The sequence below is a fragment of the Phyllostomus hastatus genome, unplaced genomic scaffold (assembly GCF_019186645.2).
Source record: "Phyllostomus hastatus isolate PE091 unplaced genomic scaffold, TTU_PhHast_1.1 phas_contig_150, whole genome shotgun sequence".
In the NCBI taxonomy this organism is placed as follows: domain Eukaryota; kingdom Metazoa; phylum Chordata; class Mammalia; order Chiroptera; family Phyllostomidae; genus Phyllostomus; species Phyllostomus hastatus.
In genome coordinates, this window is record NW_025333611.1 from 28,429,256 (window position 1) to 28,445,417 (window position 16,162).

At 50.9% G+C, this 16,162-nt stretch overlaps 2 protein-coding genes across 9 annotated transcripts; one reads left to right on the top strand and one right to left on the bottom strand.

Moving 5' to 3' along the window:
- The first annotated feature begins 2,368 nt into the window (after positions 1-2,368).
- On the top strand, positions 2,369-9,393 carry STING1 (stimulator of interferon response cGAMP interactor 1). 6 transcript variants are annotated; one of them, XM_045827104.1, is made up of 8 exons: positions 2,369-2,386; positions 3,275-3,373; positions 3,868-4,094; positions 4,224-4,407; positions 4,667-4,775; positions 5,639-5,877; positions 6,614-6,800; positions 7,374-9,393. In XM_045827104.1, the coding sequence occupies exons 3-8, from the start codon at positions 3,868-3,870 to the stop codon at positions 7,565-7,567; spliced, it is 1,140 nt and encodes a 379-aa protein (XP_045683060.1). In that variant the 5' UTR covers positions 2,369-2,386; positions 3,275-3,373; the 3' UTR covers positions 7,568-9,393. The 6 variants fall into 6 exon arrangements, with proteins under 6 accessions (XP_045683060.1, XP_045683051.1, XP_045683067.1 ...); XM_045827095.1 differs by lacking the exon at positions 2,369-2,386 and adding an exon at positions 2,886-2,932; XM_045827111.1 differs by lacking the exon at positions 2,369-2,386 and having other exon boundaries at positions 3,167-3,380.
- On the bottom strand, positions 6,822-12,358 carry SMIM33 (small integral membrane protein 33). 3 transcript variants are annotated; one of them, XM_045827152.1, is made up of 4 exons: positions 12,170-12,358; positions 10,021-10,947; positions 9,416-9,521; positions 6,822-7,423 (listed from the first exon to the last, which is right to left on the bottom strand). In XM_045827152.1, the coding sequence occupies exons 1-2, from the start codon at positions 12,176-12,178 to the stop codon at positions 10,372-10,374; spliced, it is 585 nt and encodes a 194-aa protein (XP_045683108.1). In that variant the 5' UTR covers positions 12,179-12,358; the 3' UTR covers positions 6,822-7,423; positions 9,416-9,521; positions 10,021-10,371. The 3 variants fall into 3 exon arrangements, with proteins under 3 accessions (XP_045683108.1, XP_045683100.1, XP_045683118.1); XM_045827144.1 differs by having other exon boundaries at positions 9,416-10,947; XM_045827162.1 differs by having other exon boundaries at positions 9,416-10,761; positions 12,170-12,347.
- Positions 12,359-16,162: the final 3,804 nt, after the last annotated feature.

The following is a 16,162-nucleotide window of genomic DNA, read 5'->3' on the forward strand; positions in this document are numbered from 1 at the left end:
ACAACTGGTATCCTTATGAGAAGAGAAAACACCACATGAAGACAGAGACACACAAGTTGAAGCACATCATGTGATGGAGACAGAGACTGGGGTGCTGCTGCTGCGAGCCAAGGAACACCTGGGGCTACCTCACCTAAGAGGCTTCCAAGGACACGTGGTCCTGTCAACACCTTGATTCGAGCCTTCCAGCCTCCAGAAGTGTGAGAGAATAAATTTCTGTTGGTTAAAGCCACTACATTTATGGAACTTCGCGACAGTAGCCCTAAGAAAATAATAAAGACCCCCACCATGCTTACCTGCCTTAGCCATACCACCCATCTCTCTGCTCCTCCGCAGGCTAAGCTCCTTCTCCCAGCTCCAGGGCCTTTACACCTGCTGCTCTTTCAGAGTGTTCTATACCAGCACCTTCCCCACATCCTGTCCCTTGCTCCTTTTGAACTTGGCTTAAATGGCACTCCTTCAGGAAAATTTGGACTAGGCTTTCCCTCAGAGCAGCAATAGGAATGCATTCTTCACAACTCTTAGCACATCTGTGGTTAATTACTTTCTCTTTCAGGGGTGTAATACCCATTGCTCTGGCCAGCGGCAGTTGTCATGACAACAGTGCCTGACACATTCACCAGCAGTCCTGTCTATTCCCAAAGCCCCAAGGCTGAGGCACTGTTAGCTTTTTTTTCTCTTTACAGCATTCTCTAAACAGTAAACAACCAATTTATGTTCACTGACAGGAAAAGAAACCCCAGAAAACATCATGAACAAAAAGGGGAAAATATACTAAAAATCACTTATATTCCCACTGCACAGAGTAATCATTGTTAGCATTTTGTTATATACCCTTCCAGACTTTTTCATGTCATGTGTATTTCTTTTTTTAAAGAACATTTTATTTATTTCTTTTTAGAGAAAGGAGAGGGGGTGGAGAAAGAGAGGGAGAGAAACATCAATCGGTTGCCTCTCCTGTGCTCCTGGACCAGGGGATCGAACCCACAACCCAGGCATATGCCTTGACCAGGAATTGAACCAGCAACCTTTTGCTTTGAGAGATAGTGCCCAACCAGCTGAGCCTCACCAGTCAGGGCAGCCATGCATATTTCTTAAAATGCAGTTATACTGTTTTGTGCACTGCTTTTCTCCAGTAAGAAGCATATAATAAGCATATTTAAAGATCAATAATACAAAATTACATCACCATTTTTAGTGGCTGCCCAACATTCAACTGTAAGGTGAACCATAATTTATTTAGCTAAGTGGGAGGCTGCTAGACTGAGATGCATGCATGGTGATTTTTTTCCTCTTTTAATTGAATGTATTGGGGTGACATTGGTTAATAAAATGATAGAGGTTTTCCCTGGCCAGGTAGTGCAGTTTTTTAGTGCATCATCCCAATACACAGAAGTTGTGGTTCAATCCCCGGTCAGGACACATACAGGAAGCAACCAATGAATGACGAAATAGGTGGAACAGCGGATCTGTGTTTCTCTTTCTGTAAAATAAATAATAAAGTAAAACTTTTAAAAATTATATCGGTTTCAGGTTAAAGGTGATTATTTCTTGAGGAAGGATTCCTGGGGGTGAGGGGAGAGGGAGGAGGTCATGGGGGGGGGTCAATGGTGGTGGACGCACAGCACAGTGCACAGATGATGTGTCATAGAATTGGGCACTTGAAACCTGTATGATTTTCTTAACCAATATCCATCCCCCAATAAATTCCATAGTAAGGAGAAAAATAAAAAGGATTCCTAGAAATGGATTGCTAGGTCCACGATTATGTGTGTGTTTTTAAGACTTCTGAAGCAGAGTGCCAACCTGGCCTATCAAGTAAAGGATTTTCTGCCAGGGAAGGAAGAACAGGGTTTGGAGAAGAATCAGGCTTCAGAGGAAACGACAACCAGCGTGGAGCAGCGGAGCTGGCAGCAGCGGTGCTGCCCACGGGAGCTGGGGCTGGAAAGCAGGGCAGGATCCTGGGGGCTAGAGGCTGCTCCACGCAGCTGGACCTGGGGCCCCTCCAGCAGGACTCTGTGTGGGCCTTCTCTCAGGCAACCTCCGTTGTCTTTGGCCGTGAAACAGCTGAGACCTTGTCCACCTCGGTGAGCCCCTCTGTGAGCCAAGTGTAAGGGAGAGAAAACGGAGGGAATTACTTCCATTCTTAGGAAATGAGTTTCAAAACCAAGAGAGTTTTCAGGAAGCCTCGTTGTGTCTTCTTGTGTCTGACTGTGATGTGGGGGAGGGTCAAAGCAAGGACTCTCCGGCCTGGGCAGGAATGAACTGCTGCTGCTCTGAGGGTGGCACCCCGATCCCACTCTCCAGGCCTGCCCACCCTCAAACCACATCAGCTCATCAGGCTGCCAGGAAGAGGCCAGAGGCACTTCCCACTCCAGCAGAAACTGTAAGCATGAAACTGGATCCTGGCACTTTCTGCCCTTTCCCAGAAAATCAAGGCACAAAGCAAGCTGCCCTTTGGAGCAACCCACCTGTCTTCCAGTCCCCGCTCCTTCATTTACTATCTGTGGAATGTGGTAAGGTTAATTCACCTCACTGACCCTCAGATTTCCCATCTGTAAAATGGGGATAGTATTATAACTGTCTGACAGGGTAGCTGAGTTGATTAAGTGGAATAATATGCACAACACTTGGTATAATTTATTATTATTATCCGTGCAACTTCCTTTTTGGCTGGAACCACCAGATTCTCTCTGAGAAGTCACAGGCGTGACCACTTCCTGTGAAGAGCCCAAATCCTACACTCCCCTGCTGGCTTTCTGCTCCTACCAAGCTCTTTACTCAAAAGGCTGGTCTTACAGGAAATAATTGCTCATTTTCCCCGCCTCCCTTCTGATATCACAGTCTTCAGAAAAAGAGAATCTCATCTGGAAATCAGAATAAAAATAATCAGGCAGGGCGGCATGGTGTAGCATGTGATGCCTTAGGCTGGGTGTGTGGAGTGCTGTGTGGGGATCGGTAGAATGTGTTTACTTGTGCATAGCTTAAGGGGGAGCTGGTGTTAGGTTGTGGTTCAGGAGCGTGTGAGGCAATTTATGAAACTTGGCTTTGGGATAGCAAACTGCCGTGGAGTGGGGGCCTGCACAAGCTTTGCCAACCACACCCCCCAGGACTGCTGCATGACTCATCAGGGCCTTGGGAGGAGGGCTCTTCCTCTGTCCCTAGAGACCAGGAAATACCCTCCTCCCTAATGCACTCTGAGCTGTGATCTGAGATGCCAGGGGTGCAGTGTTGTAGAGAAAGCTTCAACTTGTTTTTAACTTTCCATTTTCAGGCTACACCCGGAGAGGCTGCCCTTAGTCCCTGCGAGCCAGAGCCATTGTATCGAGGCTTCTCTTCCTGTTGACTGCCAGAAACAAGCTTCCATCTGGAGGTAGGAGGTAGGGTCAGGAGCAGCCCAGCCAAAGCTCCAAGGTTGAGACCCCTGGAGATCCCTTTTGGCTGCCCTGCCCCCTCTCCCTGAACCGTGGTTTTCAACTTTGCTAAGAGCCTTTCTGGGTGGATTTTGGGGAGAGGGAAGCTCAGGTCCCCAAAGGGTCCCTAGGTGGATGGCACCTCACAGGTCTGGGCCTGGGATGGTAGCTGCCTTCTTTCTTCACTGCCCTGTGGTCTTCCTGGGGTTGGGTGGGGAGTATATGTGTGGGCCTACTTCTCCACCTGTTCTGTTTTCAACAAATCTCTCCTGGACTGGAGCTCTGGGATGCTATATCCCCAGCCTGTCCCCCATGGGAGTCTCTAAGAGCAGCCCCTGGTTATGGCTGGGCCTCAGGAAAAGGGACAGTTGGGGAGAGGTGCCCAGTCAGGATGTCAGTCATGGAATGAAAGGAGAGGGACAGGAGCATAGCATGGATTCCTTGGTACCCACAGATGGCCTACTCCAGCTTACACCCATCCATCCCTCAGCCCAGAGGTCCCAGGGCTAAGAAGGCAGCCCTTGTTTTGCTGAGTATCTGCCTGGTAGCCCTTTGGCACTTAGGTGAGCAGCCAAAACACATTCTCTGGTGGCTGACGCTCCACCTGGCCTCCGTGCAGCTGGGATTGTTGCTCAAGAGAGTGTGCCATCTGACTGAGGAACTACGCCACATCCACTCCAGGTGAGTCCCTACAGTGCCCGTGGTGACTGGGCACTCACTCAGCACGTCTTAATCCCTTGACCCCCAGCTCTGCCCCTCCTAGAATGTCACTAGCCGAGTTGGAGTCTGGGGTTTGGCTCTCACCTCTAGGTACCAGAGCAGCTACTGGAAGGCTGTGCGGGCCTGCATGGGCTGCCCCATCCGCTGTGGGACTCTGCTGCTGCTGTCCTGCTATTTCATCGCCTTCCTTCCAAGTCCAGCTGACCTGCCCTTCACTTGGATGCTTATGCTCCTGAGCCTCTCAGAGGCCCTGAACATCCTCTTGGACCTCCAGGTGTGACACAGAGGGACGTGGGGGGTATGACCAAGTGGAGGCTGTGGCAGGAAGTGTGACCTGCTCTGAGCTCAGTACAGGGAGTGGGACTAATTTAAAGGTTGGTTCTTGGAGTGAAACCTATAATGTCCTGGAATAGCGGGGTCAGCAGTGGCAGAGAAAGGAGAAAATCAGCAGTAGGTGGGGAAATCTTCTTGGAGGAGGAGAGCCCTAGTTGTCCTTCATGGAGGCCCCCTGACCCCCACCCTGCTGTCCACAGTGCCTGGCCCCAGCTGAGGTCTCTGCAGTCTGTGAACAAAGGAAGCTCAACGTGGCCCATGGGCTGGCATGGTCCTTTTACATCGGATACCTGAAGCTGATTCTGCCAGGTGGGCCACCCTCTGTCCTCATTTCTAGATCTACAAGACACACAGACATTAAGACACGTCATTTCCAGAAGTTGGTATATTTTTCAAAGTATTTTCATATCTAACAAATCACTTGATTCCCAAAGCAATCCTGTAGGCATGAAGAATGTTGTTATTGTGTCTGTGAGTATCAGGTGAATATCAAGTGACTTGTCCAAGGTCACCCATGAATTCTTTCAATACCTATTTACTGCATGCTGTGTGCCCTTCATGTGTATTTTCTCTTTTCATTCACCCCTGTGACAAAGGGGATAATCATTATTCTTGCTTAAGAGATAAGAAAATTTTGGTTCCAAGAGATAAAGTGACTTGTCCAAAGTCACACAGCTTAGTAAGAGAAGACAGGATCTGAGAGGAGACAGTGAGGGCAGAGCTTGGACCCTGGACCACCCTACTGCGAGTCTCTGTGCGGCGTCTCACTCTTCCCACTTGTCCGCTCAGGCCCGGGTTGTCCCACATCTTGTTGCTGCCTTCCCTGGACACCTGGGCCTCTGCTAGGAAATGGCTCGTGCTGGAGGTCTGACTCTGTGCACCTGGGGGTGCTGGCAATGTCACCTTGCAGGGCTCTGCCTGCCTCTCAGAGCCCTGGAAGCTGTGGGGGGAAGGAGTGGGGCTGACAGAAATCTGCACAAAGGACAGGGGGAGAAAGCGGTGGTGGGAGTAGGTGGAAGGGAGGGTTTTTGAATGTACTGCCCCTCTTGGCCTCCTAGGCAGTATGAGGGGACTGGACTCTCATTTCTGTTGAACCTACACATGGAGGGGACCAATGGCCCAGTTGGGAGACAGGGTTTGTGAGAATGTCTTCTTGGGCCTCTCTACCTCAGAGCTTCCGGCCCGGATCCGCAGTTATAATCAGCACCACAACAACACGCTACAGGGCACAGCAAGCCACCGGCTGTACATTCTCATCCCGTTGGACTGTGGGGTGCCTAACGACCTGAGTGTGGTTGACCCCAACATTCGCTTCCTGCATGAGCTGCCCCTGCAGAAAGCTGACCGAGCCGGCATCAAGAGCCGGGTTTACACCAACAGCATCTATGAGCTTCTGGAGAACGGGAGACTGGTGAGTGTGCAGGAAGGTGGGTCCTGCTGGGAAGGCTCAGACCCAGACCCCCAGAACTCTGGGCTCTAGCCAACCACTGATAAAAATGTACAGCCCTTCTCTGAGCCTCAGTTTACCCAATGAGTCCCAGGGCTGATCAAGATTCAGCACCGAATGAGGATAAGTAACATTTACTGAGCACTTATGCTTGCCATATGCTACTCTAGATGCTTCATCTAACCACGCCATAAATCCTCACCATCACTCTGTGGGGTAGGGACTATTACAACCTCTACTCTACAGTTGATGAAAGCGATGCTCAGAGAACCAGGGAGAGAGTAGACAACTTCAACCTGAGTATACCATGTTTTTTACCATAAAGCTGCCCTAGATGAAGGTTGTGAGAACATCTGATGGATTTCGCTTGGGGTAGGGGGAGACCCAGAGCAGGATTGAACCCCAGAGCCTGGCCCCCGGGTTGGATTTCAAACAAGAGCAGTTGACAACCTGGCTCAGGGGGCCTTGCCCTGGGATCTTAGGAAGAGGATCTGTGAAGGGTAAATTTAACCCAGTCCTGACCCTGATTTTTGGAGTTGGGTATCAGAGGCAAAGTCCAACTGGACAGCATAACCCCATTAGGGCGGCACCTCCCAGGACTCCATCTCTACAGACTGAGGGAGTGGGGTCCCTGTGAGGGTACTGGGGTCCAGAGTCTGTCTGCCCTGGTTTAGTCTGGTCTTCCCCTCACCTCCTCCAGGTGGGCACCTGTGTTCTGGAGTATGCCACCCCCTTGCAGACCCTGTTTGCCATGTCCCAGGATAGCCGAGCTGCCTTTAGCCGGGAGGATCGGCTTGAGCAGGCCAAACTCTTCTGCCGGACACTTGAAGACATCCTGGAAGATGCCCCTGAGTATCGGAAAAACTGTCGCCTCATCGTCTATCAGGGTAAGGGACTGATGATAGTCTGGAGGGCAGGAGGAGTAAGGGGTCTTCCAGGGGTCAGAAGGAGATAATGACAGCCTCACGCCCTAGGACTTCCCAAGTGGTCAGGCAGTCAAGCCCTGCCCCTTCCTCCCCTAGAGAGGTCCACCTCCCCAGGTTGGGATGCTTGGTTGCTCTAAGGTCTTTGACCATGGGTCTTGGGTAGAACATGAAAAGGTAGGCTCTAGGGGCTCCTCACCTCATCTAGGGAAGTAGAGGAAGCAAAAGAGCCCAGGCCAAGAATTGAGACCGAGAAGTGCTGCAGTCCCAGCTCTGACACTCCTTCCCTGCATGATCTCGGGCAGGTCTCTGCCCTTCTCTAAGCATTATCTCTAAAAGCAAGAGGGTAGAATTCCACTATCTCTAAAACCACTTCTATCTCTAGGAATCCATGAAACTCTAACCTCCATGAGCTGGATGGGGAGGGAGAGTAGGAAGGAGAGGAGGGAGAGTTGACGGATCTGCCCAGCAAGTTCTCTGGGTGTGTTGGAGTGGGAATGTGTGAGGTTCTCACTCCACTCCCCACCTGCATTCCAGAATCTGCAGAGGGAAGCAGCTTCTCCCTGTCACAGGAGATTCTCAGGCACCTGAAGCAGGAGGAAAAGGAGGAGGTTATTGTGGATAGTGCAAGAACCTCGGTGATGCCTGACTCTTCCACGCTGTACCAAGAGCCCGAGCTCCTCATCAGTAGCACAGATCAGCCTCTCCCGCTCCGCACGGATGTCTACTGAGGCCCAGGGTCAGCTCGTCTGAGCCCCCAGAAATCCCCAAGACTCTCTGGATTGGGGGCTTTCTTTAGGGGCTAGATACTCAGCAAAGCCATTTCCTCCCCCAGGGGCATCTCAAAGAAGGTACAAGGACCTGACATCTCAAGATGAGTCCTAGGACCTTGGGCAAGATGAGTCTCAGTGCCTTCATCTATGAAATGGGGTCATAATTACTGCCCTGCCTACCTTGGCACCCTCTCTGTGGTGTCAAGGTCACTATGAACTGTCTGCATGTCTTGACCAAACTTGCCCAGGAACCCTGTGTCTCTCTAGGTCCCATGAACTGCTTCCTCCCCCTGGCCCTTCAGACCCAGCAGAGGTATGGCTCCCCACCAAGGGGCGTCCTGTCATACTCACTGTCACCTTTGGTTCCCTTATTCCTGCCTTTTCTAAATGGTCTCCTTTTTAAACACTCCTCACATTACACATTTGAGTGTGCCACCTTTCTTTGGCTGAACTCTGACTGATACAAGCTACTGGCATTTATCATCTGCAGTGTCCAAACCAGCTTGCACAGACATGCTTCTTCACACCCCTCCTCATCCCAGTATAGGGCAGTGGTGGGGGGGGTGGGTATCAGTTCAGTGTGGACAGGCAAGCTGAGGGCAGAGGGTTGGGCAGTACCCTCCCCTCCACCTGCCCTTTCAGTGCCCTTGTCTCCAATGGGGGACTTGGTGGGGAGCAGGAAGAGACCAGGGGCTGCCTGAGGGAGCATACCAATGCTGTGGGGGGCACATGACCATGCATGGGTAAGGGGCTGCTCATGCAGGGGGCACTGAGTAAACATGCCCAGATGAGAGAGCCCACAAAGGGACGGGGGAAGAGGGTTTGTGTGAAGAGGTGGGACATACTCTGGGGGACAGCACAGCCAGCCACCTGCCATGCCTTATGGCATAAGGATGCTATTGCTGTTAGAACTGAGCCACTGCAGTGACACTTTGGTGGCAAAATTGCCCCCATCTGGGAGAGGAGGCAGCCCATTTCTACCAGTTCCATTCATTCCACCCAGCACTTGTTCCTTCCTTCCCTCCCACCTTTGTTTTTGACACAAATGCTCAATATGCACATCTGAGTACAGCATGCTGTAGAGAAGGGCTCCACACACAGACACACATTGGCCAGAGGGAACCAACTGCCCCTAAGGACGACACAGCCAAGAGAGTGAAGGGGAAATAGTCCCTTCCTCTCCCCAGCTGTCCCAGCCATTCTGTCTCCAGCCCTGAGGACCCTCCCACATCACACCAGTCACTCCTATAGCTAGAAGCCAGACCAGGATCAAGGGCCTCCCCAACATGACTGTCCCCACCCATCTGGCCTGCAACATGGTGCTCAGGCTGTGGAGTCTGGTGGCCCCAGGTTTGAACCCTTCTCTACCACTTAGTACACGTATCCACCTGGGTGTCTTAATATTCCCAACTGTAAGATGGGGATAACAGTGGCTCCTCTTCCCAAAGGTGTTATGAGGAGTGAACGGTACAATATCTGCAGGCCCATGGAGGAAGCCAGTGCCCAACACATAGCTGGCCTCCAGGAAGGGCAGCTATTAACCTTAGAGCTGCCTCTCATCAGCTCAAAGGTGGCAAGCTGGTCCTCTGCACACATTATAATCCCCATCTCTGTTCCTCTTTACCTTCTGTTATTTCTCAGCTTCCCTGACTGCTGGGGTCTCACCGAGGGCAATCCCCAGGGTTGACTTGTTATTCCTTCAGTTATTCCCCAGGGTAAAGCACGCAGAGGTGGCTCCATAAATGTCTGTCTGCATGTTCTTAACTGCACATAAATGAAGCTCAGAAGTGTCAGGGAAAAAGGTACCTTTCCAGGAAGCCACTGGGAGGCTCAGCTCTGCCTTCCTGGCTTCCAGCCTCTTCCCAACCTCCATGTCCCTCCTTCTGTAGGTCTTCTCTCCACTCCTTTCTTCCTGCAAACAAGCTCCATGAAGTTCCTCATTTTTTTCTTTCTGTTTCCCCACCAGGATTTGGGAAATGTCCTGGGGTAAATACTAGGCTAGTTCCAACAGTCCCATGCACACAGAGAGGGGAAGGTAACGAGAGCTCCCAAATTTCCCCCATCGCATCGTGGGAAGGCAAGGCAGAGTCTTGCCCCAAGAGACTGGGGGCCATTCAAAGCCAATTTGGGGAGCCATAATTGGTGCCTGGGGGTTTGCAAGGGCCTTAAAAATTGTTAGCAAGTCCTGGGCCCTGAGAGTCAAAAGGATGTCCCCCGATCAGTGAAGGGCAACAGATTCTCCTTCCTCTCCTGAGTCCCAGAGAAGGCAGAGCCCTGGGTCCTTTGCCTTGGCACTCCTTGGCTGGATCTCATGGGCACCTGGGCACTGGGGCAGCAGGCCTTGACAGGGAGCCTCTGACATCCCTGCACAAAGGTAGGCTGAGTGGTGGAATCTTCCAAGATGAACTTACCTTGACACCCAAAGGAAAGAAGATTAGGGATGGGAGGAGGGGTGGGGACTCGGAGAAGGAGGCTCAGGGGGCTGGTGGTCCCTGGAGAAGAGAAAGAAGCTTTGTAAGGGCAGCCTTGGGCACAGGGACTGGACATAGCATATGTCTGGGCTGGGCTTTCAAGCTTCTTTTATTTTCTCCTGTCCACACAAGGCTTTCTCTGTACTCTGCAGAAAGGGCAGCTCCAGCTTAGTCTATATGTGTCCTTCCGAAGCTCTGACTGACACCCAGGCCCCAGTTTGTTTTTGCCCTAGTTCTCTGTTCAGTTTCTTGTTCTGAGCCAGGTCACACCAGCTTTCCAAAGTCACCCTCCTATAGATATGTGACTTCATCAGTGCTGAGCTTAGGTCCACCTGGCACAAGGCAGGAGCTAGAGACAGGAGGGCCCTCCTGGGTGTCTTCATGTCTGTCCTCAGGGCCCAGCACTCGCCAGTGGGTAAGGTAGACGCCATCCTTTGGCTTTGGGGCTGGTGGTTCTGTGGGGAGATTGGCACGGCCCTGGTGTAGACTTGGCCCAAAGTGGACTGCCACCACAATACAGACTGCCAGCAGGACAAACATGGCGGTGATGACGGTGAGCAGAGGCAGTCCATCCTCTGGAGGTGGTTCCCAGGCCCCACTCAGCACCTCTGGGAGCTGCCTCTGGGGCTCCTGCCCTGCTGAGCCGTTCACAGCTGGAGGAGGCCAGGAAGAGTGGTCAGCCTGGGAGGGGAGTGGCAGAGAGAGACGGTGACATGGGCAAGTACACACAGAAAAAGACTGAAGTAGAGAGAAACAGACCCCCAAAGGGAACTGAAAGGGAGAGACAGAGAGCTTCAGGGGGAGAGTGAGAAGAACAGAAGCAAAGAGAGAGTAAAGACATGGAGAGAGCGAGACAGAATAGAGAGACTGAAACATAGAGGTGAATACAAACATAGCAACAGAAGAATAAAAAAGACAGGCAGAGGGGGATATGGGGAGAAAGAAAGACGCAAAGAGAAAAAGAGAAGAAGAGATAAACAGAAAGCAATGAAAACAGACACAGAGAGACAGAGAAAAAAGAAACAGAGAGGGAGGGAGATGAAGTTGTTTGGAAAGGGACAAAGAGAGGGGCTTGGTTACAGAGTTTAGTCCTGCAGGTTCCCTCCTACAGCCCTCCCTTCCCAGGTCTCCATCAAAATGCCTAAATAGACCCTGTGTCCTAGGTCAGGAATCTCAGCACACTATGGGCTGCTATCCCATGTCCTGGGCAGTGGGCAGTGGGCAGTGAGCAATGCTTCTTAGAGTCCTGGGAAAAGGGAGTCACTGTGTCCAGCATCTTAGGTTCTCACGATGCACATAGAAGGGGGGATAGGGAAGGAGTGACCTGGGGGAAGGGAAAGAGGAAGGAGAAATAGGAACCCCAGAAATGTGTCAAGGGGAATATCTCTTTCATAATACCCGCTCAGGTCTCAGGATCAGAGTCTAGGCTTAGAGGGGAGGAGGTGCCCAGTGTGGGTTCCTGGCTCTGCCCAGGACAGACTGAGGAGATGCCATGGCAGCCTCTATCTACCTCCTTCAGGGCCCCAGAGTTGTTTTGCCTAAAGTTGGAAGTCCTGACCCCTACCTCTGCCTGTCTCCACCCTGCTAAGTGTGGGGTTGTGGGGGTTGCCGTGAAGATAGCAAACCTCCAAACAATAAACCCCAGAGCCAGCAAGGTCATCACAGTCTCAAAAACTTTTTTCTACCTAGCCTCATGGTCCCCAGTTGGACCATCGCAAGTAAGCACTGTGAGGTGGAGCCCCTCCCTTCACTCTGGGCCTTCAGCCTGGCTCTTCTGATGGGTAGGCATTTGGGGTCCAGAAAAGGCTGTCCAGAACAAACCCACTCCCTTTAGTCTCTCAGTCACACTGTCTACCCCATCCCATCCCCCAACACGTGTCCCTCTGAATATGGAAAGCCCAATATCCCACCCCCACCTCCCTTAAAATTCTGAGGCTCTCTGGGGCTCAGGCCACAGCTCCCAGGCAGCGCTGGGTAAGCAGCTCCCCCGGATGTGCAGGGGAAAAAGGAAGCACAGGCTGGTGAAAGGCAAGGGGCCCCTTCAGGGAGTCAGGCTACCCTCGCAGGAGCGGGTGAGGGGAGAGTCTACCTGGAGCATTGTTCCCCAGCGCAAGATTCCCGCAAGACTGGTGGCCAGCTGGTCAAAGGAGAGCCTGCCGTCCCAGCTGGGCCCCTACCCGGAGCTGCCACGTCCCATAAGGCTCACGGGGCACACACCCTCTACACACACACCCTCAGTGCTCTCCCGCGCTTTCACTTCCTTGAACGTAGGGACAATACTGACAGCAGCCTTTAACTCTGACAATACCTTGATCTTACTCCTTGGCACCTCCTTTCGTGCCCCCTGCCAGCTTCAGGAGCCTGGGTGGGTCTGCCTGCCCATCCCTCCTCTACCTGATCGCAGACACTTGGCCATTCATTGTTCCTACCCAGCCCCGCCACCCACCAGGATGTACTGAGTCCCCACCCCAACCTATTTCCTGAAGTACTACCCTTCGATTTTTTTTAGCAATATCTCAAACACACCAGAAAATCATAGACTATAATATAGTAAATCTGTCTGGCCCAACCACCAGCTCTGTCTGTCTCAATAGTTTGTCACATTTATTTCAAAACGTTTGGAGGACAGGAGGGTAGGTGGAGATGGAAGAGGATATAAGGGAGAGAAATGGTAATGGAAAATGTACAATAAAAAATTAAGAAAAAAATTTTAAATATTTTATTTATGTATTTTTATAGAGAGGGGAAAGGAGGAAGAGAGGGAGAGAAACATCAGTTGACTGCCTCTCGTACGCCCCCAACTGGGGGTCCAACCTGCAAGACAGGCATGTACCCCAGTCGGTTCCAAACCGCTGAGCTTTTGGTCTGCAGGTGGGCACTCAATCTCCTGAGCCACACCAGCAAGGGTGAGAAAATAAATTTTTTTAAGAACCAAAATGTTACAAATAAAATAGAACCCCCCCTCCTCACCCCAGGGATAACCATCTTGTTGAATTTGATGTTTATCATTCCCATGCAAGGCATTCTTTTCTCTTTGGGTTGTTTTCTTCTTTGGTTTTTATGAATATGAATTCTGCATGTCTCTGCATTTGTCTGAATGCAGTGACTTCATTTGAGAAAGTGTGTGATTTAACATGTCTAAGTCACAAGAAGTGCTCACTGGGCTCTCCTCCCTCTGGAGACAGTTTACAAAGGGTAATATTTTGTCCCAGTTAACTCCTTGGGACCAGCCATCCCTCATGCTGTCCCTTGTTGTGCATGCATCACTTCCCCCTCATTCCAGCGTGGAGACCAAGAGACTGCCAGCAACTTCCCTCCCCAGTGGCTTGACCCTGATTCCCTAGCTCTCAGCCAAGCTGCTCACACCCTGACATTCAGGAGCCCCACTCAGACCTCCAAACTCACTTAAGCCTAGGTCACTGGGCTGCTGGCCCCACCTGCAAAGTGAGTGAGACCAGCAGCTGGCTGGCCTTGAAACCAACTAGGAGGCTCGCCCCTAGTTGCGATCCCTGGGGGGATAGCACTCCCGATGCAATCAGAAGCTGCAATCATTCTCTACCTCCCACCTCGGACCCCTGAGACATCAGCCAGAGGGAATCTGGATCCTGCCACAGTGCAGAGCACCAGCCACTTGCCCTCTGCCCCTGCCTCCTCAATGCACATGTCCCATTGCTCTCACAGGCACCACCACGGGGGCTCCTGCCTTTGAGTCCAAAACCCAATTTCTGATCCTTCTGATGACTGATTTTTCCTTCCCCTCCCTCATCAATCCTGGATTATCTCCTAAAGGGCTTCAGAAAGGGTAAGGGGTGGCACTTCAAGGACCAGATTATTGTCCCAGCCTTCTCTCTCTTTCCCATCTCCATGCTCACCCTTCCCCAAGTCCCACCATCCAAACACTAACCCCCTTTAATGGCTTAGTTCAAATGTCACCTACTCCGGAATATATACTGAAGTAGATTTCTCTTTTCCTTAAACCCTGTAGCAGTATGTTTCTTAACTTGCTCTTGACATTTGTCTTATGGTACAGGTGTGTGGGGGCTCATTTTTCTTCCCAGTCTGTGAACCCCATCAGGGCATTCCTGTCTGGTTCCCGGAGTCCATCACAGTAACTGGTACCCCACACAGGTGCTGGATAAGAGCTTGCTGAATAGAAGCAGAACCTTGACTAACCTCCCACCATTGTCCTGTCCTTAGTACTGGAGGCTGGCAAGGAGCACCCTTCACCTGTGGGAGGCACTCTGAGCCTTGACAAGTGTTCACTGACTTGCTCCCTCTGTTTCTTTTCGGCTTTTGCTCTCAGGGACCCTCTTAGATGTTTTCATAGGGCTGAAATGACTAAGAATCTGTTCTTGTTTTACAGAAGAAAAGCCATGACTTTCAAGGTGTGAGCCCTGGGACCAAAGATACAAGGACTCTGGGGCTCTCCCTACCATCACCCCTCTGGGCTGGAGTTCCCCGACTCAGTTCTGTACAGTGGGGTCACATCTGTTTTCCAACTCCCCATGGGAGGTGGAAGTGGCCCTTTGGCCTAAGTAAGACAAAGAGCAGTCCTTCTTCCCTCATTCTGTCCCCACTGAGGGAAGCCAAGGTTAGGATTCTGCAAAGGAAGCTGGAGAAGGACTGTGGGAACATCCTCAGCAGGCCAATGAGAGGTTGCTGATGTGGACTCCGACCAGCGGGGTCTGTGTGTTATGGATGTGACAAGCAAATTCACGCAGACTGCAGAAGTCCTGTGGAGAAAAAGGGACGGCATGGCCACTCTCTAAGTGAGAGAGAGCCCCGACCCTTGCCTGGACAGACTTTTATTGCTTTTCTAGGCACATTATATCCAGTATGGTCCTCATTTACTATGCACAGGTTCACTTTAAGTGATTACCTTTTACAGATAACAAAGGAAAGAATGTTGCTAATGCAAGGGGAAAAGTGGTTGAACTGGTTACACTCCATCTTTGGGAGGTTTAGCACAGATTTTAGGAAGTTACTTTAAAGATATGCAGTAAACATTTTCTGCTTCAATTCAGGGTGAGGAAGTTTTAGCAAAAGCAAGCTTCAAGGCAGCCTAGGTACGATGCAGGCCTGGTTCCCCATGGGAAAACTGATTTGTGGACCTGGGTCCTGTGTGCCTCCTTGCTCCTGCCAGCTTTCTGAATCAGGAGCTGGCCTGCATCTGCCACTGCCACATGGATCGTTCCCTATAGGTTGCCATGACAGAGAGCCATTGAGAGCTGGCTGACTTCCAGAGCTCATCTTAAGCTCTGGGTCACCAGAGTAAGCCAAGAGCCAGGGCTGCCCATTTCAGCCACACCCTACTTCCAGCCTTCTTATTACAAGCTATAGCTCTATAAGGGGAGTGGGATATCTTTGTGGGGTAATAAAAATGTTCTAAAGTTGTTTGTGGGAATGGTTATACAAGTCTGAATATACTAAAAGCCACTGAATTGTACACTTTTAATCAATACATTGCATACTATGTGTCTTAGTCTGCTCAGGTTGCTATACCAAAATATCACAAACTGGGTGGTTTATAAACAACAGAGATTTTTTTCCTCATAGTTCTGTAGGCTGGGAAATCCAAGATCAAGCCACAAACAGATCTGGTCTCTTGATGAGAGCCCACTTCCTGGTTCCCAGATAGTGCCTTCTTGCTGCATCCTCACATGGCAGAATGGGCAGGCCAGCTCTCTGGGCCTCTTTTATAAGGACACTCATCTCCGTCATAAGGGCTCTGTCCTCATGACCTAATCACCTCCCAAAGCTCCCATGGCCTAATACCATTACCACTGGAGTTCGGATTTCAATATATGAATTTTCAGGAGACACAAACTTTCAGCCTATAGCAAGCAGTATGTGAGTGATATCTCAATAAAGCTGTTATACACACACACACACACACACACACACACACACACCATGAGCCCTGACCGGTATGGATCAGTTAGTTGGGGTCATCCTGCAAAGCAAAAGGTTGCCAGTTCAGTTCCCTATCAGGGCTCATGCCTGGGTTGTGGGTTCGGTCCTGATTGGGGCATGTATGGGAGGTGACCAGTGGATGCTTCTCTCTCACATCTATGTTTTTCTC

Bases quoted from the DNA above. Each gene is read 5' to 3' on its own strand.
- STING1 (XM_045827104.1), top strand. From the start codon at position 3,868: ATGGCCTACTCCAGCTTACACCCATCCATCCCTCAGCCCAGAGGTCCC. The intron at 4,408-4,666 runs GTGTGACACAGA...TGCTGTCCACAG, and splicing joins ACATCCTCTTGGACCTCCAG to TGCCTGGCCCCAGCTGAGGT. The intron at 4,776-5,638 runs GTGGGCCACCCT...TCTCTACCTCAG, and splicing joins CCTGAAGCTGATTCTGCCAG to AGCTTCCGGCCCGGATCCGC.